This window comes from Kogia breviceps, chromosome 2 (assembly GCF_026419965.1).
Source record: "Kogia breviceps isolate mKogBre1 chromosome 2, mKogBre1 haplotype 1, whole genome shotgun sequence".
In the NCBI taxonomy this organism is placed as follows: Eukaryota; Metazoa; Chordata; class Mammalia; order Artiodactyla; family Physeteridae; genus Kogia; species Kogia breviceps.
The window spans coordinates 83,726,773-83,751,932 of NC_081311.1; the positions used below are offsets into that span (position 1 = coordinate 83,726,773).

At 44.4% G+C, this 25,160-nt stretch overlaps 1 protein-coding gene across 5 annotated transcripts in view; it reads right to left on the reverse strand.

Annotated features, from left to right (window-relative positions):
- COG2 (component of oligomeric golgi complex 2) overlaps positions 1–21,349 on the reverse strand; it is a 42,018-nt gene extending 20,669 nt beyond the window's left edge. The window contains exons 1-8 of one of the 5 annotated variants that reach the window (XM_059053317.2): positions 21,142–21,349; positions 12,641–12,802; positions 11,214–11,279; positions 8,956–9,036; positions 6,980–7,083; positions 4,231–4,339; positions 2,996–3,175; positions 1,218–1,342 (exon numbers count right to left, since the gene is read on the reverse strand). In XM_059053317.2, coding sequence (XP_058909300.1) covers positions 1,218–1,342; positions 2,996–3,175; positions 4,231–4,339; positions 6,980–7,083; positions 8,956–9,036; positions 11,214–11,279; positions 12,641–12,802; positions 21,142–21,213 — 899 coding nt within the window. In that variant the 5' untranslated portion in view covers positions 21,214–21,349. The remainder of the gene's footprint in view (positions 1–1,217; positions 1,343–2,995; positions 3,176–4,230; positions 4,340–6,979; positions 7,084–8,955; positions 9,037–11,213; positions 11,280–12,640; positions 12,803–21,141) is intronic. The other 4 variants (XM_059053318.2, XM_067025741.1, XM_067025742.1 and 1 more) reach the window with 4 other exon arrangements.
- Between the last annotated feature and the right edge of the window lie 3,811 nt (positions 21,350–25,160).

The following is a 25,160-nucleotide window of genomic DNA, read 5'->3' on the forward strand; positions in this document are numbered from 1 at the left end:
AAACTGTGTAGTGGAAATAGGGTACTTCACAAGTCAAGCAGCATATTTGTTCCCCAGATTTTTTTTCTTTTCAAAGAACAAAAATTCAAGACCAAATATCATGTTTACTCCATGAAGACAGGGACCTCATCTGCCTTTCTAATGCTGCAGAGATAGGTTAAGTCTTTCACCCTGCAAGCATAGGGCAGTTACTGTCTTCAAGACACCGTGCCAGGAGGGAGTGTGGGCCGTGCAGGAGGGGAGCACGCTGTTGAGATGGAAAAAGTGAGAGCAACATGCCACGGCCTGCAGAGAACAGGATTCAAGGTAGACATCAGGATAAAAGATGGTCTCTTGAAGGAAGTGGCACCCGAGCTGGGGCTACACGTGGAGTGACAGGTCAACAAAAAGAGGGAACGGGAAAGGCGGAGGGGACTCTGAGGAAAAACACAGACCCGCCCAGCGTGCGCTGGGGTGGGCAAGTGCCTCCGTGTGCTGGAGAACAGCAGGGCGAGGGTACCACAGAGCAGAGCGCCCCACCCGAGGACCCCCGGGGCCAGAGCACAAAGGGCCTCGTGTGCTGATCAAGAAGCCTGCACTTTCCGCAGTGAGCAGTAAGAAGCCACTGAAGACTTAGGAAGAAGGCAGGGCATGAATCTCAGGACTGTGGGTAAATGTGCTAGCAGAGGGGCAGACTGAGACCCGAGAGCAGGTGGGGAAACCCTGTTACTGTGGACAGAAAAATGACAAAGGCCTGGACCAGGACAGTGGCAATGGTGGAAGGCAGTGGGGTATTTACAAACAGAACTGAAAACCATGGAAATCAGACAAAAGGAGGGAAACTGAAGACGACTTTAACCACAATTAACGTCTTATAAAACTTGCTGAATTAAACTGAACTGATATTTATTAACAGATTATGACATTAGAATAATGGAAGGAAAGCAACTTTTATTTCAAACCTAGTTTAGGGAAACGACAGTGTAGGCAAGGGCCAAGCATGGGCTGTGGATTCAGAGAGACACACCATCCACCTCCGTTCCACCCACTACAGTTCCTTCTCCGTAAGACGAGGCTAACTAACGGCCCCTGCCCAGCTCAGAGCACCTTGCTAGCAAACAAACAGGAAAGGGCATCGGAACCCGGTCCCCACGAGACAGCAATAATCAGCAGGGCACGGGAAGTTCCCAGGCGCAGCCCCTGACTGCGGGAGCTCTGAGAACAGCTGCTCAAACTACCTTGAGGCGGCTCCTCCCGTGACCTCTCGAAGGAGCCGGCAGTGGTGGGGAACAAACTCCAGGAGCTTACTGTACATGAGCTGAAGGCCACTTGGATGGGCACCGACAATCTGCTCTACAATCACCTAGTAGAAGGAGCATCATTTTTAAAAAAGACAAGTATGAATTACATATCACAGGGAAAAGAACAAAGAAAACCTTACACGTGTGTTTCCTCTCGCCCCCCTCCTCCCCAGCTGACAGGTTTTCTAACAGTAATAGCCTCACTCAGAGCTAGTTCCAGGATTCGGGTGCATAGCTCTGACCTGGGGCAGACACGGGCTGGGTGACAGAGACTGGCCTGAAGCGGAAAAGCCAGACACATTCACCTGTTTCCCTCCTGAGCCTGGAAACGAAATAAAACAACAGCTCCTTGCTGCCTTGAGCGTGGCCTTTTCTTCTAAATACCATTATTCCGATTAGGGGGAGGCTTCAGACAGAGAAAGATGGAAGGAAGTATATTTTATTTTACTTTATTATTATTTTATCTTCTGTGTTAAGGTTGAGAATCAAGAGGCGAATGACAAGATAAGCATATGAATTTAAATAAAATTAAAATGTGGCCATGGTTTATTTAATACACCACTGAAACATCAAATGTTTCTTTAATTTAGCACATTAGGTTCAGTTCAATGAAAAACAAAGGCATAAATTAGTAACCATTTTCACTTAGTGATAAAGAAATAGTGTAGGTAATTTGTCCTTTTCACTCCTATAGAGAGACAGCTAGGAAGTACAACAGGATACAAACAGAGGAAGTTGACAGATCATTTATTTTTAGTAATCCTAATGAAAGCTGACCGGATTATTGAAATTAATCCTTAAGTTTCATTTTTATCAATGACATTCAATTTTTCCCATTTATAAATGGGAGACTTTCACCCCAAAGTCATGGTGAGTAGGGCTTTGTACTTCCTGGACAGAAAGAGCGTCCACACTGATGCGGCACTGAAGAAAGTCTGCCAACACTGAGGATGGGCCTGTGACTTCCATCAGTTTGAACCAGACAAAGCTGCCATTTTTGTGTGTTGGCAAGTGCCGAGTACTGGCAACTCCCCATATGGTACGATCTGTAGTGCACTCTGGCTGCTCAAAGGCAGAGCACGCTCACTTCCCCAACTTTAACTGTGTCCTGGTAGGTGAAGGACACTGGATAGCCGAGTTCTGGATTTAAGGTCTTCCGCTGCTAATTTGCCCATGAAAGCCCTTCATCTGTGAGAATATTCCCTCCCTCCCACCTTCCTGGCCCACACACTCCTCAGCATGTCTGTGAAGACAGCCCTCCACGCAGACCTTCCACGCTCAGGGCTCCTGGCCCGCTGTCCCACCAGGAGGCACTTGAGCTGCGGTGCTGGCCTCTGCTTTTCTTGTTCCATTCTACCCAGAGACCAGCAGTTAAAGGTTCGTTTTAAAAACTTTACTGGCAAATAATTTACATAGCATAAAACTGACCTAAAAATGTTCTAATACACACCTTCTCCCTAGGGAAGACCTGCCCCCTACTAAATTAAGATGATCCCCGGGCTACGGCATCACTAGAAAATACGAGAGAGGGTGCCTGACCCCTGCATGCTGGTTGTAACCACCAGGGACCAACCCTTTCTTACAACTGATGCTGCAGTAACTACGAGAATCTTTACAGAAGGACCTCTGACCCACCCTCATGCCCAGTGAGGCGTCCAGGACATGGGAGACGCTCTGTGAACGCCTGCCGAACCAAGGCCTGGGGGTGCACCAACCTCGTCCATGTATGGTTTCACTAGGACTTGACCAACTAACGCCTCCGCGTCCCGCGCCTTGTCGATCGTGGCGTAAGTCCGCAAGCAGTGCCGGATTACATCGACACTGGAAGTCCGAAGACCTTCCAAAAGGAGGCCCTCCAGTGACTGCTGCAGCATGGCTGTAATGCCAGCTGTGCGCTGCAAGAAAGACAGGAGGGAGAGCAGCTGGGGCAGTTTCTGAAGACTCAGGTGCATACACGCGCGCTAGCCAGTCCCCGGCGGCACCAGAGGAGAATGTATGTGAAATTAAAATAGTAACATTTCCTGGGGCGTAACCATGAATCTCTCCTCCACCCCACACCTCTTTTTACGTAAATCTTGGCTATATCAAAGGAGGATTCAGACAGAATTGCAGAATGAGAAAAAAAGTCATTTTCCTCTTAAGCTATAGAGTAAATCTGACAAACATCATGAATCTAAAGCCCAGTCGAGAGTTTCAGATAAATTAACTCTGACTGCCTCATACAGTGTGTCAAGTTACATGAAATTTAGAATTAACTTTACCCTTATCATTCGGAGAATATGCCTGTGTCTTTACACAAAATCTACCATGTGTGACACTTAGGGGGCAGGGGTCCAAAAAACAAAGACCGAAGGAAAAAAATTCAAAGCTAGTTTCAAAATCCTGCAGGTCAACAATTACCAGAGGCATTACAGGCGTCCCTTGGAGATACTGTGAGTATCCAGACCACACTAAATCGAGCCGTATCACGATACAGCGGGTCACTGGGATTTCCTGGTCTCTCAGTGCACGGAAAAGAAATGTTTATACTATACTGCAGTATATTAAGTCTACAACAGCATTATGTCTAAAAAAACAAGATATATACCTTAAGTACCTCGATTAAAAAATACTTTATTGCTAAAAGATGTTAATCATAATCTGAGCCTTCAGTGGGCTGTAGTCATTTTGCTGGTGGAGGGTTTGAAATATTGTGAAAATTGCCAGAATGTGACACAAAGACATGAAGTGGGCAAGTGCTGCTGGAATGGCACTGGCAGGCTGACAGACTCGCTTGATGCAGAGTCGCCATAAACTTTCAATTTTTAAAAACAACAACAACAAAAAACCGTATCAGTGAAGCGCAATAAAGGGAAGCGCAATAAAATGAGGTGTGCCTGGGTCAGGTAAAACCAAAAGTACTTAGCAAATTCCTAAATACCAAAGTGTGAACATCTAAAACAACACTTACTGGTCTTATTTTGTCCAAAAGAGGCATGCCTTTGCTTTGAATGGCATGAAACTGTAACTGGTTAAATTCTGTGGCAATTCTCTCCAAAATCTGTCCCGTCAGAAGTGGGCTAGTAGAGACAATTAGAGAAATTTAACTCCTAAAGGTTTTAACTTTCCGAGAGAACACATCAGATGATTAGCAATGGTGATGCTTTAGCACCCACTGTGTTTTTCCACAGCCCCGTGTTACAAGGCAGAAGCTAAAGCATCCTTCGTGCCATCAGCTCTCACAAGTCACACGCACAGCATGTTCTAGGACAGTGGGCAGCTACTTCAGTATAAGCCGCTGACGCTGCCTGGCCCCAGCCGCAGGGTCCGGGCGAGAAGCAGGAGCCGGACCCAGCCAGTGTGGGGCGACGGGCGTCTCCACCTCGCTCCCCAGGCTCTCCTGTCCGTGGCCTTCTTCATCCTTAACCTCCCTTCCCTCTCTTGTCCTGTCCTATTATGTACACCTGAACCCCCTTCTACTCCTCTGCCTCATTCTCTCTTCCTCTACAATACCTCCCGTACTTCTAAAATACCAAATACTGCTGTCTCCTTAATAAAATAAAAGCGGCCCTCTAGCGGCAATACATCAAATAAGTCAGAAGAGCTTTACATTTTCGTTTACCAAAGAGCTGAAAGAGCAGTCAATCTGTATTCTCTGGGTCCTAGTGAAAGGGGACATTCATTGTGTATCCGCCACAAAGTGTAATAAATGCACTTTTTTCCTCTAAAATACACTGCAACAATACCACTCAAAAGGAAGCTAAATAGCAAAAGAAGAAAAATGTAAAGGCACTGAAGCATCTGCTGGGCTTCTCTTGAGGCATCCTATATCTAATGGTGACCTATCAGTGAGTGAGGGGAAAAAATCCACATCACAAGGAAATGAAATGCGATCCACTTCAGGTCTATCCAGTCCTGTATCTGTAGCATTCAAACTAGTTTAGAGGGAGAGCAATTCCCCTGCAAGACCAACCCAAAAGGTTAATCCCTCTTTCCTGCATAACCTAGTGTGGACCTATTAATTATAAATTATTTAAACGTTTCTTGGACTAAGAAGCACCATATAGTTACCATTCACTTACATTGCCCTGGTTTTCCCTTCTCTACAGCTCAAAGTTGCTGATCTGAATTTTTTAAAAGTACTCAAAGGTGATTCTGAGCAAGAAACAGCATAATATCTATTATATTAAAGATGAAACATCGAGGGACTTCCCTGGCGGTCCAGCAGTTAAGACTGCGCTTCCACTGCAGGGGACCTCAGGTAGATTCCCTGGTTGGGGAACTGAGATACTACATGCCGTGCGGTGCGGCCAAAAAGGAGAGAAAAAAAAAAAAAAAAAAAGATGGAACATCGCACAGGAATAGTATCATAGAAAAAGACATGAGTGAGGAAGGGAGTAGGAATGGCCCAAAGCGGACAGAAAACAGGGAGGCAGGTATGGCGGCTGTCGAGTGCGGCCACGTCGGCAGGAGCTGCCAATGCTGCCGAGGGCAAGAGAGACGCGGAGCAGCTCAAGACAAACAGCTCCACCGGACGGGTCGGGAGGGACAGCAGCGGAGACGCTGACCGGCGCAGCTAAGGGCAGGAACACAAGGGAGTGGGCTGGAGAGACAGAGACGGCAGGTGCTGACCACTTGTTTGTACACCTTGATTATGAAAGGAAGCAGAGACCCAGGACAGGAGAATCACTTCCTTTTCAGATGCCGCATTCCTCAATCCATACAACGAGAGATACGGAGCATACTGTCTTTAAGGTGCTCCCAAATCTAACATTTTGATTCCTAAAATTAAGAAATCCAACATGCCTGTATCGTATGGTAAGGCTTTGGTATAGGTATGTTCAATTTGGCTTTGGTTGGTCTTGCAGCAGATTACCCAGTATTACTCAGGGGAAAATGTTATGGCTGTCCACGTGACTTTGGGAGAAGCTCTTGTTAGACGCAAATTAGACGTGTGAGGGCCTACTACATGCCAGGTGCGGGCTACCGAGCTGGCTGCCAGACAGCCCTGCCAGTGGAGTTACCATCAGCCTTACGCTGTGCATGGCGCAGGGAGCTGAGGCTCCGCGGCTCAGGCTGCCCCATGGTAGGTGCAGCACACACCTGTGCCGCCCCCGTGGCACCGCGGTGCTGGTATGAGCTACTCATTTTCTGAGCCACTCATCCACCGGGCTGGCGTAAAATTCACACCAGGAAGAGCTAATAAGACGGCCACAGTGTAACCAAGCAAATGGTCATTTTTTTCTTCTAATTTCACAAGCTTTCTTTCCCCCGTTTATAAAGTTTAACTAAATGTGTCCAATGCCGTTTCTTAATGCTACAATGCTAGAGCAAGATACGTGAATGGTGATACTCTGGGCACGTCTACATAAATTTATGAAAGAGGAAAGCTATTCCATACCTGGAAGATCAAAGGGTTTTGCCAGTGCTTACATAAGGCAATTCCAAAGATAAATATCTTCCACTGAAAGCACACTCCTGACTCCCTGTAAGGTGATGTGTTGGAACAGTGGTCCATCACCACAAAGGTTTTAGAAGGATGTATTATAAACTTTACCATCTCATGCCCTCCACTTTTCATAAGCTACGTTCAAAAACACTGAGCCATAGACTTGGCTTTTCTTCTTTTCCAGAAATGAGTTTTAACTTAAAAAAAAAAAAAAAAAAGTAGCCTGGGTGTGAAGTATTAATTTATGTCATATTTAGTAAAAAATACTTACCTGCTTGCTTCTAGTGCAGATGTTTCTTTAGAATGTTGAGAATTTAAGATTTTTTCAATTTTCTCAACTGACCGAATAACCTGTATAAGCCTCAACACACATATCTATAAAAATAAAAATGAAGCCAAAAAAAAGTTATCATGACGTTTCATCTTAATTATCTTATTTCCCCATTCTAAATGCAGGGAAATACAAAGCCAAAAGTCAACTTGAAGTATGTAGAGCACTCTACATTTTGAATACTTCTACATAACACTGAATTCCCAAGAATGTAAATCCTAATTTTAGCTACCTAGAAGAAGCGTATTTCAATATTCTATTACAAGTTAATAGTTAAAAAAAGAAAAAAACTAGACTTTTTTTGTTTTCTCATTTCCTGCACTTTTATTCCTTCTTTCTTTTCCCCATCTTAAAGAAACCCCTGTATGGGCACTACATTTATTATCTTATGACCCTTTTTTCATGTTTTAATTTTAGTTTCTGATCATCTTTATCCTCTCTATTTACATGTACACAACACAATTATATGCCTAAGCGTCAATTCATTAAAGACATTATTACACAATAAATATTATCAAAGAGGTTGAGGAACATTATAAAAACTCTCATCCTTAAAAGAACAAAAAGAAAGTCATTCATTAAACAAACAGTTACTAGAACCTACTGTACAGCACAGGGAACTCTACTCAATGCTCTGTGGTGACCTAAATGGGAAGGAAATCGAAAAAAGAGTGGATATATGTATAACTGATTCACTCTGCTGTACAGCAGAAACTAACACTACACTATAAAGCAACTATACTCCAATAAAAATTAATTTAAAAAAAAGACAAAACAAACAAACAAACAGTTACTGAGCACCTATTGTGCACCAGACATTCTTCTAGACAGTGAGGACAGGAGTGAATAAAACAGGCAAACATTCCCTGCTCTCACAAAGCTTACAATCTTTTCTAGAAAGGTACTACATTCTTGAAATCTTTGGACGAAAGCTGATATTTAAAGGAGAATTAAACAGAAGGTTTCTAAAATAGGCTTCTCTCCTTTGATATTTTGAAAAATACACTAATAAATTTAGAAAACACTGACAGAGCACCAGGCTAGAATCAGAAGTCTCAAATTCTAACCCTAACTCTGCCATTACATCCTTAAAGTCAGATAATAAAATTAAAACACAGGACCAGTAAAATATAAGAGTAGTGCATACAGAGGTACAGTTAACAAGTGGAAACAAAAGAAGAAATAAACGTGGCAGAATGAGAGAGCAACACACTACTTTTTCAACCTGCAGTTGAACATTGGAAGAGTTGGTCTTAGAAAGCCCACTTACTCCCTAACCTCTAAAATTTTAATATTTTCTTTATAGGGGTGCTGAGAAATTAGTTATATATATGCCTGTTAAACTGTAAAGTGTTTCACTGATACCAGTTATTACTGTTTCTTCTTTTGGAAAAATTGAGGAATGTTAATGTTGATACCACTTGGGTACATCTAAAATTCTGTCTTACTATTTCAAACAGTTGACATGACATTATAAGCATAAGTATATATTGATACATAGAAAAAGGCTTTGAGAAAAACCACTTTCATAGTACTGAAAAGTGTGAGAAGACATGAGGGAAGCGCTTTTAGCTGGCATGCAGCATAAGAAATCTACAGTTTTCTTTAAAAATTTTAATGCCATCATGAATAAATTAACACACAAGAAGAATATGCAATTTTCTTTGTCTTTTTCTTCTATTAGTTACCTTAGCATACCCCTCTTACTAATATGACCTTAATCAGCCCAGGAGTGAGAAGACCTGGGCTCCAGCTCTGGCTCGACCCCTCGCGAACTTTGTAGAACACTGATGCCTAAAAATAAGGAGAGACCCCACACTTCCTCTCTGCAAAGGTACCAAGGGAAATAAATCAGACCACATGCGCGGAAGTGCCGTTAACTCCAAGGTGCTACCATGAACCCATGTGCAACCTACCTTTTTTTTCCTAATGTCCTCTTGTTTAGACATTCGTTCATCTACTGCCCGAATTCCTTCACTGACAGATGACCTAAGACTCTTTAAAAGAATAAAGAAAACGTACAGCAGAAACTGTCTTGTGACATTACAAAACTTACACATTTAATTAAATTCCACAGAACTTAATTATCTTCGGGCCAGTATAATGCAGATACTGACAAAAATACATAGTAACAGACATAATATCAGACACAACTGCTGTCGAGGGTACTCATGATTTGGGGGCAAAATGACATACCAAGCCAAGGTTACGGAGGATTAACGGCCGAGAGAATAATAATACATGTACAATCAATGTCGTTCAAGAAATCGTCTGAATCAAAGGATAGGAGAGTTTGGCACAGGGGACGGGCCTTGAGTCTGAGCCTGAGAACCTGTGGAAGCTGACGACGGTGGAGAGGAGGCTATCAGAAGACAAAGGTGGAAGCTACAACTGACGGCGCACACTCAGGGCGGGTGAGGCATGCACCCGGCGCACCGCAGGCTTCATTTTGCAGAGAAGTAGAAATAAACGGGAGGGGTTGATTCAGGAGGACTTTAGATTCTACACATTTTAGGGAACTAGAGAATCCCGAAGCACTGATGTTTCGTGATGAAATGCTGTTTAGGGGATGGGAGGAATCAAGAAGTAAGGAAGCGAGAGGCCAGGAAAAGGCAGAGGTCACAGGTGGAGAAACGTGTCCAGAAACTAATAAATGGAGCCGAGTATGAAGAACTGAGGCCAAAATGAAGGTATGGAAACGATCAGAATAAACTAGATAAATCACAAAAATTCTATAGAAAGGTGAACTCATTCATTCAATAAACATTATGAAACGTCTATTAAATGTCAGCTACTGTGGTAGCCAGTGAGGCTACAATGATGAATTAGACAGAAACAGTCTTATCCCTCAGTGATCTTAGAATCTCAGAGGAGCGTCGTGAGTTGGGATCAAAAAGGCAGGTGAGGTCTGTGGCTGGTGAGGAGAAAGGTGGCTATAAAGACAGCTGCAGAATAAGGGAGGGGACGTGGTACTGGTAGGTGGCAGCGCAGGACTAGAGCCCGGAGGCGTGAGAGCAGCCCAGGAAGTTCAAAGCACAGGTCAGCAGAGCGGAGAGAGCGCAGAAAGAAGGGTGGGGAGGCTAATACAGGCCGAGGCTCAGGGGACGTCAGCCACAAGGCTGGGAGGTGAGGGGGTGCACCGAGAAGGAGGCAGGAGAGCCATGCAGAAGCTGCTGTGCGACCCAGCAGCGGACCACAAAACCCCTTTCCTTCCATTCCAAGGAAAAGCACTGTCATGAGCTTTTGTAAAATTCAAAGACATACACTTTCAAACACATCTGCTAGTTCAAGGCACAGCTCAAGACTTATCTCTTTTATGAAGTCTTTCCCGCCTACCCCTCCTCGGGACTTCTCAGCTCTGACACTCCCATTGTCCTGCATTTCCATCAGTTCTATCCAGGCCGGGCCTCTTTACCTACGTTACCTACTGAGAGCCTCGCACATGCCAGGCGCTGTCTCGGGGGCCAGGTGCATGAGGCCACTTGGTCTGGCGTGGTCCAGTGGTGACACACACAGGAAGTGATGGTGCCGTGCATCACAACTAAGGGACGGTGGAGGTCGGGGTGCCGAGCACAGACGAGCGGATGAGGGGAGGACAGGCCACACGGCCTCCTGTCAGAGGTGATGCCAACACTCCCCCTCCACTGTTCCTCCAGATGGGGTCCCATTCCCACGGGAGAGAGTTTCTCCCAGCAACTAGGCGTCACATGATATTTATATTATCCTTCAGTTACTTACAGGAGTGAAACAGCTTTTGTAGAATGGTCCAGGAACCTAACCACATGTAAAACACTGTCTGGGAAAACACTTGTAAAATGACAAATTTTAAACTATAAGTCAGCCAGTTCTAAGCTGGAGACCACTTACAGATGGGGGAGGTGGTATTAACAAGTTAAATTTTGAAATACCCTTCTTTTCCTCCCTGACATTTAAAGGTGTCTACTCTTTGACGAACTGTCGTCTTCAAACCAAACACGTTTTTTAGGCTGTAATATCACATGCAAAAAGTAGAGAATCGTTTTCACCAGTTTTGACGGTGAGCACTATAATCATGGACCATTAAACAACCACCACAACCACCTAACACATTAAAGGAGCTCTTCGTGGAGAAGGCAAACGAGCTTTGTGGTGTGCTTTATGTAGAGAGACTGCTGACCGGCACCGGGGGACTTACCAGAACCTCTTCGCGTAACTGCCCCAAAGGCACGGAGAGCTGGCTGAGGGCTCTGTCCATGCCGACCTAGAGCAAAATCACGTCGGCACAAGCGCATCAGTCAGGGGTGACAGTGAAGCTTCTGCTTAACCAGCAAAGCGGTACTAGGCTTAGGTTATTCTTTCCGTACAATCACATATTGCTAGTAACTAGATAAATAACAGAAATGTTATCTTACCACAAATATTGCTCACAGAATGTGAAAAAAATCTGTTGATACACAGCAAACTATGCAAATAGGGAAAGTCATAATAAATCAAAGATTCCTCGTGTACAATTTGCCTTTGGATGAGTTTTTAAATGAATTAAAAAAACTTTAACAGGAAAAATAGCTATCTCTGTACTTATGATGTTCAGCCAGCTGATGTGGAAGTCTGATGGGCTATATCTCTCCTAAGCATTACTATAGCCCTTGAGAAAAATCCAAATTAAATAGAATGGAAATAAAATGTTCAGGGTTTCTAATCCTACTGGAACATTTATCTTAGTGGTGTACTTCCCAAAAGCAAACATGGCTCGTTACTCTTAATGCTTCCTGAAATTCCCATGGAGATGGCGACTTTCTATACCTCTTTGGATAAACAGATTTAACAACACAATAAGGTATGAACAAGAAGACTTTTCCAAGTATTAAAACTCAAGCATTTCTAAACAACTTTTCCAAGTAACTGATACGCTTCTCACAAACCATTCCTATACTTTTTTATAAAACCAGGCCGCCTAAAGATCAATATTGGCCAATGTTTCCTCAACCTATGTCTGGCTAACATAGTAACTGAAAGTAAATTAAGCATTTCCTTAAGAATAGTTGGTATCTGCTCTTGCAAATTAGTCTAAACCAGTGAGATTTCACGGTAATCACTTAGCAACTAACAAAAACAACCACTTATTTTTTTTTAATTTTTTTTTTTTTTTTGCGGTACGCGGGCCTCTCACTGTTGTGGCCTCTCCCACGGCGGAGCACAGGCTCCGGACGCGCAGGCTCAGCGGCCATGGCTCACGGGCCCAGCCGCTCCACAGCACGTGGGATCTTCCCGGACCGGGGCACGAACCCGTGTCCCCTGCATCGGCAGGCGGACTCTCAACCACTGCACCACTAGGGAAGCCCAAAACAACCACTCTTGAGATTGTTATCCTTTACTTTTCACTACTTCTTAATAATAAGTCATTCAAAAAATAAACTAAACTCAAAACAAAAAATGTGTATCAAGAAAGTTTAGTTCTTTTATTAATAAGATTAGTAATCTCTCCAAGTTTCTGGGGGATAAATCAACTAAAAGGTTTCTAAAAACACTCAGCACTTTTAAGAATAAACATGAGTGAGAAAGAAAGTGTGTAATATATGTGTAAATATGCTGACTGGTAGGAACTCTGGATTTAAAGTTTACCAGGTTCGTTGACAGGTTGACGAAGTCTGCGTAGTCCTTGTTGATGAGCTCGACCATGGCCGTTTTAAGCAGCTTATAGTAGAGCTCCAGGTCATCTCTCAGTGCTTCCAGCTGGACCCGCTTCCGACAGTCGGACACAAAGTGATCGACATCAAAGTCTTCCTGAAAATAAAACCAGAAAAAAGAATTACTGCAACGATATCACATTTTACACATAGAAATAAAAGGAGAGAAAGAATAAGAGAGAGACGCCATTCTACTCATTTGAAAGGCTATGCTGCCATTGGAAAAAAGTCCTTTTAAGTACACATGACATAAAGCTCCTTGTGCGCCATCAAGGTGCCAAGAGGGAGGCCCGTTACCAAGAGCATTCTCTCCTGTTGCCTAAATTCTACAAGGGATTTAATTTTTTTTAACTACACACGTTAAATGGGCTCCTCACAAAACAGAAATTGCTCCTCTTCCCTTAGTTTTAAAAGTAACAAATGTTCACTGTGAAACTTTCAACCAACAAAGAAATACAGCAGCATCCATGGGGGCCTGGTTCCAGGACCCCCTAGGACACCAAAATCTGGGGATGCCCAAGTCCCTAATATAAAATGGCGTAGTATTTGCGTATACTTTAAATCATCTCTAGACTACACAATACCTAATAAAATATAAATGTTACATAGATAATTGTAAATACAATGTTAATACTATGTAAATAGTTGCCAATGCAGCAAATTCAAGTTTTGCATTTTGAAACTTTCTGGAATTTTTTTTCCGAATATTTCTGACCCATGGTTGGTCGAATCCACAGATGTGGAACCCGAGGATAAGGAGGGTGGACTATAATGACACAAAAGACAGAGAGTAAACAAAAAAATCACTCAGTCTTGATGCTCTACAGATGGGCACTATTAATGTTTTTCTCACTATTTAACATCGTGATTCACATCCTTGCAGAATTTTTTGACTTTCTCTTTAAAATATAAATTATTTTTTTTTAAATTGAGATACAATTGACATATAACATTATATGGCTTTTAGGTGCACAACATAATGATTCCACATTTGTATCTATTTTATAATGACTTACCACAGTAAGTCTAGTTAAAATCCATCACACACGGTTACACATTTCCTTTTCTTGCTATGAGAATTTTTAAGATTACAGAGTGAAAAAAGCTAATCTGGAAAGGGTATATCCTATATGATTCCAACTGCATGGCATTCTGTAAAAGGCAAAACTATGGACGCAGTAAAAAGATGAGTGGTTGCCTGGGGTTAGAGGGAGAAAAGGATGCACAGGCAGAGCACAGAGGAGTTTTAGGGCTATTATATACAATACTGTGATTGTAGATACATGTCATTATACATTTGTCAAAACTCATAGAATGTACAACACCAGGAATGAATCTTAATGTAAATTACAGACTTTGGGTGATAATAATTGTACCAACTCTCCACTTCCTAGGTTTCGTTGTTGTTGCTGCTTATTGTAGTTATTGTTTAATGACTTTTCTAAACAGACTGGAAAAAAAAAAAGATTCACTCCCTCCAACTTTCAAATACACAACACGGTATTATTAACTACAGTCACCATGCCACACACCACATGCCCAGGCTGACTTACCTAATTAACTGCAAGTTTGTACCATCTGACCCCCTTCGCCCATTTTGTCCACTCCCCACCAGCTGCCTCTGGTAACCACCCATCTGAACAGTACCTGTGGGTCCATTTTTTCTTGCTTTGCTTTTGAGATCCCACACACAAGTGAGATCATGATCATCTTTTCTCTAACTTATGTCTCTGAGCACTAATGCCCTCAAGGTCCATCCATGTTGCCACCACAGATGGCAAGATTTCTTTCTTTTTCGTGGCTGAATAACATTCCAGTGTGTGGTGTGTTTATCACAGTTTCTTTATCCATTCATCCATCCATGGACGCTTAGGCTGCTTCCACGTCTTGACTATTGCAAATAATACTGCAATGAACACTGGGGACTTACAAGTGTAAACCCCACTGGCCACCAGAGCCAGGTGACCTAGAGGTGTCCCCGGGCAGCAGCTGCAAAAATCAGGGCACCAGACCAAGTATACTAGTTCCTTTCCAAGAGATACTGTAGAGCCAGAGCAAGGCAGAGAGAGAGCAAAGAAGGCTCCACCGGCCTCCAAGCCCCCAGACATGGGTTAAATTGGAAGCCTGACCCTCAGGCCGATGCTTTAAGATAAACAAGCCTCTTTCACAGAAAGTCTGGGCCCTTTTCAGTTGCTGTGTCTGTGTCAGGCCCTGGGGAGGGTAAGTTCATGCTGCCCCTTCAAGAACTGTTTCTCAGGTCACTGTAGCCTCATGGGTCTTCTAGATGCCAGCTCCCTGGACTTTCAAAGCTAGATGTTTTGGGGGCTCATCTCCCAGGTGCAAGTCTTGAAAGTAGGGGTGCCAGGGGTGGGGTTCACACCCTCCGCTCCTCAGGGAGCAGCCTGGGATGGGAGTTCCCCCCGATTGTGGGTCACCTCACTGGGTGGGGGGTGTATGGTGAGACTGCATCTCAGCCTCTCCTACCCACTTTGACATGGGTTCTTTCTTGTTTGCCAGATGTGCAGGAGTTGCTCAGCTAGTTTTGGGGGGTTTTCTCAGAGGAAGCTGTTCCATAAGTAGCTGTCGATTTCGTGTGTCCACGCGAGGAGGTGAGTTCCGGATCCTCCTACGTCACCATCTTCAATGAAACCCCAGACCTTTTCCTGTGTACACACACACACACACACACACACACACACACACACACATACACAATCTTAATAAACTACTTTCCCCCATATAAAAATATAACTTCAACATCTTTTCATAACACATACGAATTTGTACTGACATTTTATATGGATGTTGAGTATTCCACTGAACAGATGTTCAGAATCTTTCAAAAACAACTTCCAAGTACTGGTCCCACAGTTCGCTATGCCATCTCCCTTTATAACATTCTGATGCCCCTGGCAGGCAGACATACATACAGCCAGCAGGTTACTGTCTATTGCACCTATGACTCTGCTACTAGCTGAGCTGTTTAGTCATCAAGAATCAGATGTGATGATTCCCGAACTTGTTAAGGTCGCTTGTACTTATCATCAAAATTACAAAATTTTATTAAAGATTATATAAACCAACAAAATATAAGTGCAAGAAGATAACCCTTTTCACGAAAACTATGATGCTCTGCGAAGACCTGATACTGAGAAATTGATAAGACAATTTTTACTGAATTATGTATCACATGACCATGAACCAGGTAGGGCAGCAGGAAGGAGGATCATACAAATCTTGAAGGATTCTATACGAGATTCTTTGCAGATGCCTTAGGGTTCTCATCCAACTTAAAGGACAATCTAGAAATCGAATCAGCAGACACATTTTCAGAGAAAAGAGCTTGGTGCCACATCAATGGAGCATAAATGTACACATGTATGATTGAAAATAAAACGTTTTAAGTACTCAAGCACCATCCCTTGAGTACTTTTAAAAACTGACTTTCTTAATTAGTCACCCAAACACCTGCTCTGATAGTGTCAGATAAGAGGATTTCTTACCAAACTGTAATTTCACAGCCACCTAGTGAAAAACCGTCTGCTTCTTTACCTACAGCCAGAATTAGCCTAGACATTTTGCTGCTTGAGATGACCTCAGGTAACACCTTACATTCATAGTTACACAGCAATCGCAGCAAGAACGTGTGGGCAGGCCTCAGCCTGACATCCTGGCCTTGCTACTAACCAGTTGTATGACTGGGCAGAGCACTTTGCTTGCCTCAGGTATATAATCTTTGAAGGTATGAACTTCATGGTGACATTCTAAATCATATAACTCAACTCTCACAAACAAATGCTACTAGGTAATATTAATGCCCAACTTGCCATTTATATATTTGTTCTTAGATAAACAAGTGCTGCATTGCACAACACTAAGTTACTTAGAACATCTGTGAATATTGTATTAGGCAGCTTTTGCCATGACAGCAAACCCCAAACTCAGTGGTATGTAACAAATGCCACATTTCATTTATCAGAAATAGTTTTACTTTACACTGTAGATTTCCTAAACATTTAAAAAAGAAAGAACTTAAAACCCATACATTTATAGTCAAGTCAACTGATGTTTTACAAGGGTGCCAAGACCATTCAATGGGGAAAGAAGAGTCTCCTCAACAACTGATGTGAAGACAAGAGAATATCTACACAGGAGAGAATGCATTTGGACACCAACCTCACAACATCAACGAAAATTTAACTCAAGATAGATCAAAAGACTTCAAAAGAAGAGCTAAAACTATAAAACTCTTAGAAGAAAACAGGTGGAAGTCCGTGTGACCTTGAATTAGGCAGTCGTTTCTTAGATATGGCACAAAATGCATCAAGATAATAGACAAATTGAACGCCATCAAAATAAAAACTTTTATGTGTCAAAAGATACTATTAAAGAAGTGAAAAGACAACCCACTGAATGGGAGAAAATAGCTGCAAATCATACATGTGATGAGGGTCTAATATCCAGAATATACAAAAACTCTTACAACTCAACAGTAAGAAGACAAATAACCCAATTAAAAAATGAACGAAGGATCTGAACAGACATTTCTCCAAAGAAGATACACAAATGGCCAAAAAGCACGGAAGGAAGTAAAAACAACTGGAGCATCTGGCTGAGATGTGGAAGAGCGTGACAGGACAGACTAGAGGCAGGAGGGTCCGGGGAAGAGACCAAAGCAAGAAGGCGTTTGAAAGCCAGTGGGGAGAGTGCAAGAGGGCCTGGGCTCCAAGCATGGGCGGGCGGAAGGAAAACCCCTCTACGTAACAGGCGAGGAGGAGAAATGCAAGAATGAGCTGTCATAGTCAGCAAGAGGAAGGAGTTCCCATTCGATCGCACTATTTTTTCTATAAAACGGGCAGCGAAGTCGTACGCTGGGCTAGAAGGGGAAAGCTACGATTCCAACAGCACCCCTAGGTAAAGGGATCTAATTTATCTGTTAGCAGGCCGCTTTCTCTCACTGCTACCAAGATCTCAGGTCCGATTTCATCTGACAGGTGGCTATCAACGCACGCTGAACATCTCAGCGAGGTGACAAAGCTAACGGTGTGATGTCACCACCACCTCTGCCCGGAGTGATTCTCCCGTCTGCCACTCCTTTTGATCGCCTCCACCTTCCACAAATCTGTCCCCTCCTCTTTCTCATTAGATCTCACAAGGACCACTGAAGTAACTTTTTAGTAGTCTTTTTTTTTCCTCCTGTGTTCAGAAAGGTAGTTTGCTATTTATTAAGAATTTATTATATACTTTCCTAAAGGTCTGAGATACCACTAAGACACTGAGTTAGGACTGAAACACATGTGCAAGAACGGCCCGTATCAAAATATTAGCTCATCAGTTCAAATCCAACACAATTTTCCCTTGAGCGAGAACCCGATATTAACCTGAAGGAACCAGTGGCACAGCGCCCTCTAATGCTGCTCTAACGCAACAGAAATGCCCATGTAATCTCCTGCTTTAAACGCGACGGCAGCTCATCAAGTACAAGCCCTCAGTGTAGCACACAAGGCCCAGGCCAACTTGCAACCCTTCCAGCTGCCCTCCTACCTTTCTGGTCTCACTCCTGGCCAGCCTTCCAGCCTCTCTGGACTAGGTCCAGTTTCTCAGCACACACGGTGGTCTTCCTGTGACCATACTCAACAGCCCAAACCATACCTTATGTACCCTTGTACTATCCCGTCTAGATTGCTGGTTGACACAAAGCAGGTGATCAATGAATGACTGTTTATTAAGTGAGCAACTGCTACCACTGTCCTAACAGGCCCTCATCATGTCTGGCAGACTAATGACACAGTTTCCAACCCAACGACTGGATTTTAAGTAATATCAACTCTCCTAATGCAAATCGGACATTCCCTAACTTTCCCACAGGAACAAATTACAAAATGTGCTGAATGAGACAGAGAGGTAGAAATATAACCCCGACGGCAAGCTCTCCACCCACCATTTCTGCCATGGAACTAAAACTTATAAAATGTCTCTTTGAAGGAAACACAAATTGCAAATAACCTTTATCTCCAGGTCTCACCTAGAAAATCAACAACATTTAACACAGGATAGCTGTCCTAGGTATTTTTCTTTTGCATGTGAAGTGGTCACATTTATCAGCACTACAAATTGTAGGGCACATTCAGAGGCTTAGGAGCCATGAAAGAATATGGCTGTTCCAGCCACCTTCTCAGTTTGCCCTCTCCTTACTACATGTTCTACTTTAGAACTTATATTGTGAGGTTTCTGCTTTCTGAAGCTGCTCTTGCCAAAGGCATTCTGCCATCTCAGAGCAAGAAACATGGTGGGGCTAGCAAGTCCAAAAGAATGCTGGTACTGAGCCTGAAGGAAGCCTTGAAGAAGGCCAAAGTTGGACAAGTTAAGTCTTGTGTATTCTGAGACTCCTGAAATCAGAAGTCAGAACAAAGCCCCTGATCTCTGCTTGTGCCTTTTCTTCTTCCAGTGCTCCTCTTCTCATCATGGTCTTTCTTTCTACCCTCGCTCCAGGGCAGCTCTCAGCCAGGGGGTGGAACAAAGCGTTCCTGGATCAGCAAGTTGACTCCGCAGTCCCTTTCAGACATCCCTGACAAGTTACGCTCTTCCTTACCGTGGTTTAGCAGAAACACCACTGTACAAGAACAAGAGTATATCATTCCTGGGTCTAGACAGCCCCGCATACTAAAAATGATACGGCCACACTGGAGAGAATCCAGATGTAAACACTGTTTTTTACCACATTAAAAAAAATTTTTATTGGAGTATAGTTGACTTTCAATGTTGTGTTAGTTTCAGGCGTACAGCAAAGTGAATCAGTTATACATATATCCACTTTTTTTTGGATTCTTTTCCCATATAGTTTATTCTAGAATATTGAGTAGAGTTCCCTGTGCTATACAGTAGGTCCTTATTAGTTACCTTTTTCATACACAGTAGTGGCTCTATGTCAATCCCAATCTCCCATCTTATCACTTCCCCAGCACGTTTCCCCTTTGGTAACCATAAGTATGCTTTTGAGATCTGTGAGTCTGTTTCTGTTTTGTAAATAAGTTCATTTGTATCATTTTTTAAAATGAGATTCCACATATAAGTGATATCACATGATATTTGTGTTTCTCTGTCTGACTTACTTCACTTCGTATGATTATCTCTAGGTCCATCCATGTTGCTGCAAATGGCATTATTTCGTTCTTTTTTTAGGAACAGTAGAGAGGTGCCTTAAAAAGCTAAATATAGAACTACTTTATGATTCAGCAATCCCACTCCTGGGCATATATCTGAAGAAAACCATAATTCGAAAAGTTATGTGCACCCCAATGTTCACTGCAGCACTATTTACAATAGCCAGGACATGGAAGCAACCTAAATGCCCATCAACACAGGAATGGAATAAGAAGGTGTGGTACATATATACAATGGAATATTACTCAACCATAAAAAAGAACAGATATAAATACTTTTAAAAACCAGAGATGTGATCTGAATGCAAATATCAAAAAGAGAGATAGACTGATGAACCTAAAATAAGAAAAAACATAGTATGACTTAAAGTCATCAAAAAAGAACAGTAAGGGACTTACACTCACTTCCTTAAAAGTTTAGCGTCTACTGAGCCAAAACGTTTAACTTTTTAACACTGAAAACAGCCACTTAGTGGTATCAAAACCCCCAATCCCTAGATATAAAAGATAAATATGTTTGACAGTTCAAGTACAGACCGAGAGGCTTACACCAAATATGTATGCAAAGTTCCTCCTAGCTCTGATTCATATCTTGGATATTTTCAAGGCTGTGCCTGATGTACCTTTATTATCCATAAAATGTTTTCAGTTTATATTGCTATTCTGTTTATGTAAGTTTATGTCCTACAATGACCTGCAGACCAACTTCGAGGTCACCTTATAAAGAGAAGTACGGCAGCTTTAGAAAAGGAGAATGGCTTTCTTTGTTGTACCGCAACAAAATCAGAACATTCTCATGTTTTAAATATCTCACTCAGAAGCTTTAGGTAAACGTTAAGGAAGAACTTTCGATTCGGTGCCTTTTCCCCCCCACCTGATCCCTGGGTACGGACGTGGGTTCAGAGATTTGGTCAATGCATTCGTACCGAGCTTTTAGGTGCAAGGCGCTGATCAACAAGCTTCCGTCTCGCCAAGGGACTGGCAATCCTACTGTACTGCATGCTAACGGGGTCGGGTAATAACAGGGGCTTTTACACTTAGCTCAAAACCACTTGCACACAACTTCGAGGCCTTTTCGCTCACTACGCACGATTTCGCAGAGGTGCTTTCTCCAGGCTTCCCCGGCCACACCTGAGGCCAAGAGACTCACTGCGAAGAGCAGCGAGGTTCCGCCAGGGGCCGGTCGGGGACGGGCGCGGCCCGAGGAGGCCCCGGAGCGAAAGGAGGGCAGGCCCCCCGCCGCCGGCTCGGGCAGCGGAGCCCCAGCGCGCACCTTCATGAACTCGTCCTTGTCGAAGCAGAGCGTGTCCGGCCCCTTAGGCAGGTTCATCCTACTTTTCTCCATCCCGCCGTCCGCCGCCGCCTCTCAGCGCCGAGACCCGGGCGAGGCGAAGAAGCAGGACGCTGCGCGTACGGACTCCGCGGCCGCAGCCACGGCACAGAAGGCGCCGCTTCCGCCAACATGGCAGCGCCCGCGCCGCAGCCAATCAGCGAGCGCGCCGCGGGCCAGCCTTCGCCCGCCGCCGCCAAGAGGGGCACCGGGACGGCTGCCGCCACTGCAGCGCTGCAGGTGCTGCTGCCCCCGTTCGGCGGAGGGCGACCCTGCAGCTCGGGCCGGCTCCGACCCGGCGGTCCAGGCGGGGCTGAGCGCCAAGGGCTGGAGGACTCCGGGGCTCCCTCTCGCCCCACTGGCAAAAATCGGCCTGCAGCGCTCTTCCAGGGCGGAGGGAACAGCCACGGCCGCAGTCGGCCCTTCGGTTCTCAGGTCCAGGGTTGGGCTCAGATCCAGGTGGGCAGTCTGAGTGCAACTTTGGGTCTTCAAGGTTCTTAAAGGAGCGCCTCATCACCTGCCTAGTCGGAACACAGCCACATATACATGTGCATACATATTCATTTTTAATCTAAACCAGGAATGGGCAAATTTTTGTGTTTGTGGCCAGTATCGGTGCGATTACATCCCCCCCACACCATTTCTCAGACTTGCTCCCTCCTCCTGCCCCCGTACATCCCAGTTTCATTTTGTCGGTTTCTTCGTGTTTCTCTTCCTTACTCTTTTTCCCATTGTCCCTCCCTCTGGCTGTGAATACCATGATCAAATGATGATGATTCATTTCTTTTTCTCCTTGAGACCCTGATAACCCTAACCAGGAACCTCAGTAAACACTCTTCACCCTGCCACGTCTTTCCTTCCTGCAGCCCGTTGCCTTTATACACCAGGGTGTAGTCTGCTCCTCCCAAGGCTATTTTCTCCTTGGAGATAATGCTAACCCCTAACAGTCCTTAAAGAGGAGATCAGCTCAGTGATTCGCGACCACCTAGAGGGGTGGGATAGGGAGGGTGGGAGGGAGACCCAAGAGGGAGGAGATATGGGGATATACGTATGCATATAGCTGATTCACTTTGTTATACAGCAGAAACTAACACACCATTGTAAAGCAATTATACTCCAATAAAGGTGTATTAAAATGAAAATGAAAAAAAGAAATGGCAAGCCTACTGGGGGAAAAAAAAAAAGGAGTGGGACAGAGGAAAGCAACACCTTAAGATAAGACACTTGCATTCAAGTTACTCCAAATAGGAAACTGGTCACGTTTTTAAAATGTGGGTATAGAATCCAAAAGAATATACTCCCTACCACCGGGCCTGGCAAGTCTTGTCAAAGGGAATGTTCCCTGCTAATGTCTAGAGAAGCTGATGGATAGGATGAGAGGTGGGAAAATCAAAATAAATTGCAATCATGAAAAGTACATCCTGCTATTATTTTTAAAATGTGGAGTCAGAAAGGCTCATTATTTGTTTTTGGTTTGTTTACTCTTATTATGAAAGTTTTCAAGCACGCACAAAAGTCTGGAGAGCACAGGATACCTCACCCCCTTCCACATATTCAACACCTTGCTTCAACAATCATCTGTCTTCTCCTACCACGGCACTACCACTCCCTTTTTTTTCATCTCGAATGTATTTTAAGACAAATTGCAAACACCACATCATTTCCTGCTCCCCAAATACCTCTGTTTACACATCAAAGAAAAAGAAGAAAAAAGATACTTCCTTACAAGCCCCCAATGCCATCATCACACCTAATAAAAATCACCAGTTCTAATACTGGCTCTGAGAGGTGTGACTTTTAGCCCCATGCCACGGGGTTACTGAGTGACAGTTGCAAACCCAGGCAGCACAGACTGCAAAGCCCATACCCTTAACCAAGGCACCAAGGTGGGGCGTTGGGAGGGAGGTGCTGGGTAGACCAAGTAAAACTGTCTGGGAAATCCTGCCTTTTCTAGAAGTCTAAATGAACTAGAACTTGAACTCTTTCCTTCCTTCATTATAATTGCCTTCTGAAATTATTCCCAGGCCTTTAGTAAAGAAATGTACCTAAATGTATACAGGCCAGTGTGCTAATTGTGGGGATGCTGAAGGGATTAGGGGGTAAAGGAGAACAAGGGTCCTGCTGCTGCCTGCTCCCCTCCTCAGAGGGGGCAGGTAGCACCCAAGACCCCGTAGAGCAGGCTGCCACTTAGAGCCATAGGCTATGGCAGTGGCCCTACCCACCAAAGGCCGTGATTTCGGACGCAAGCAGCAGCTTGAAGCGAGACCTTAGTTCCCTGACCAGGGGATTGAACCCTGGTCGCCTGGGTGGAAACCAGCAATCCTAAGCTCTAGACCACGGGGGCCAGCGGCTAGAATTTAAACCCCCAGTCCTTGTCTACCTTGAAAGGAGGAATCTGAGAAGGAGACAGAAGGTATAGAGGAAAGAATAGCGTTTATTAGAAAAGCAGAGTCCATGTGGCAAGACGCAGGGGCGAACTCAGTGAGAGAGTCAGGAGGGCCATGCCTTTGGGAAGTTTAAATCCTTTCTAAGGGGTCAGTCTTCTGGGTCTTTGCCTTCTTCTTGGCTAATCGTCTTGCTTTGACCCCGTGGCTACTTTGTCCTGGGACCCTCCCCTAGGGGAGCATGCACCCCTCAGTCAAGATGGATTTCAGCGCAAAGGCGTCTGGCATGGGCAAAGGCAACACTTATTATGGTCTGGCACCCCTGCCTTTTTGACCCCATGAGGCTGTTTGGGCATGGGTAGTGTCTCCCTGGCCCCAAGGTCCGGAAATGTGTGATCTCTTGATCTCTTAACAGGCTTAACCCCTCCCTCTTCCTGCCATAAAAGTGTCCAATGTCCAGTTATCTACCAATTCCTGTTGTTGTTTCTTATATCAAAGTGCAGATCTTTAAATGCAGACAGGAGCCTGGTCATAAATATGTAGCCAGGAGCCCATCTGTCTCTTGTCTCAGGAAATGTAAATAAGAGGCTGGTAGTGAACAGTAGGCCTGCTGGCCCATCTTCTTCTCACCCCAGGAGGTGTGAACAGGAGACCGGTTGTAAATGTCTAGTCTGGAGCCCATCTATCTCCGGCCTCTGCAGGAGCAGCAGGGAAGACCCCTGATGCTAGTGGAGCATCACAGAGAGGACAAAATGAAGACGGAGATTAAGCCTAAACCTGCCCAGAGGACAGGTTTCACTCAGAGCTGATATTCAGGTGGTACACATCATTTCACTCATGCAACTGTTGGTGGGTGGCCTTTGTCTAGAGCCTGCTTCCTGTCCCCTTGCTGCCTTGAGCCCTTCCCAAGATCTCTACTGTGGCCTGGGGAGCCGATTGATAAAGGGTTAAGGCCTGGCTCAGCAGGGGTCCTCTGGCCAGCTTCTGATTGGTTCATTGTCTATGCTGCTAAATATTTGAATATTGTCTTTAGTGAGATAGCTATTTCATAGGAAATAGGAACTGAAAGATTAAATTAAAAGTAGATATAAAGTTCCTAATCAGTGCAAGACATAATAAGCAGTCCGTGTATCCTAATTTTCTTCCCTCATTCTTCTTTATTTAAAAATATTTATTTATTTATTTGGTTGCACTGGGTCTTAGTTGCAGCAGGTAGGCTCTTTAGTTGCGGCTCAAGGGCTCCTTAGTTGTGGCACGTGAACTCTTAGTTGTGGCACGCATGTGGCATCTAGTTCCCTGACCAGAGATTGAACCCGGGCCCCCTGCCTTGGGAACATGGAGTCTTAACCACTGTGCCACCAGGGAAGTCCCCTTTCCCCTCGTTCTTTTTTTTTTTTTTTTTTTGTGGTACGCGGGCCTCTCACCGCCGTGGCCTCTCCCATCGCGGAGCACAGGCTCCGGACGCGCAGGCTCAGCGGCCATGGCTCACGGGCCCAGCTGCTCCGGGGCACGTGGGATCTTCCCGGACCGGGGCACGAACCCTCGTCCCCCGCATCGGCAGGCGGACTCCCAACCACT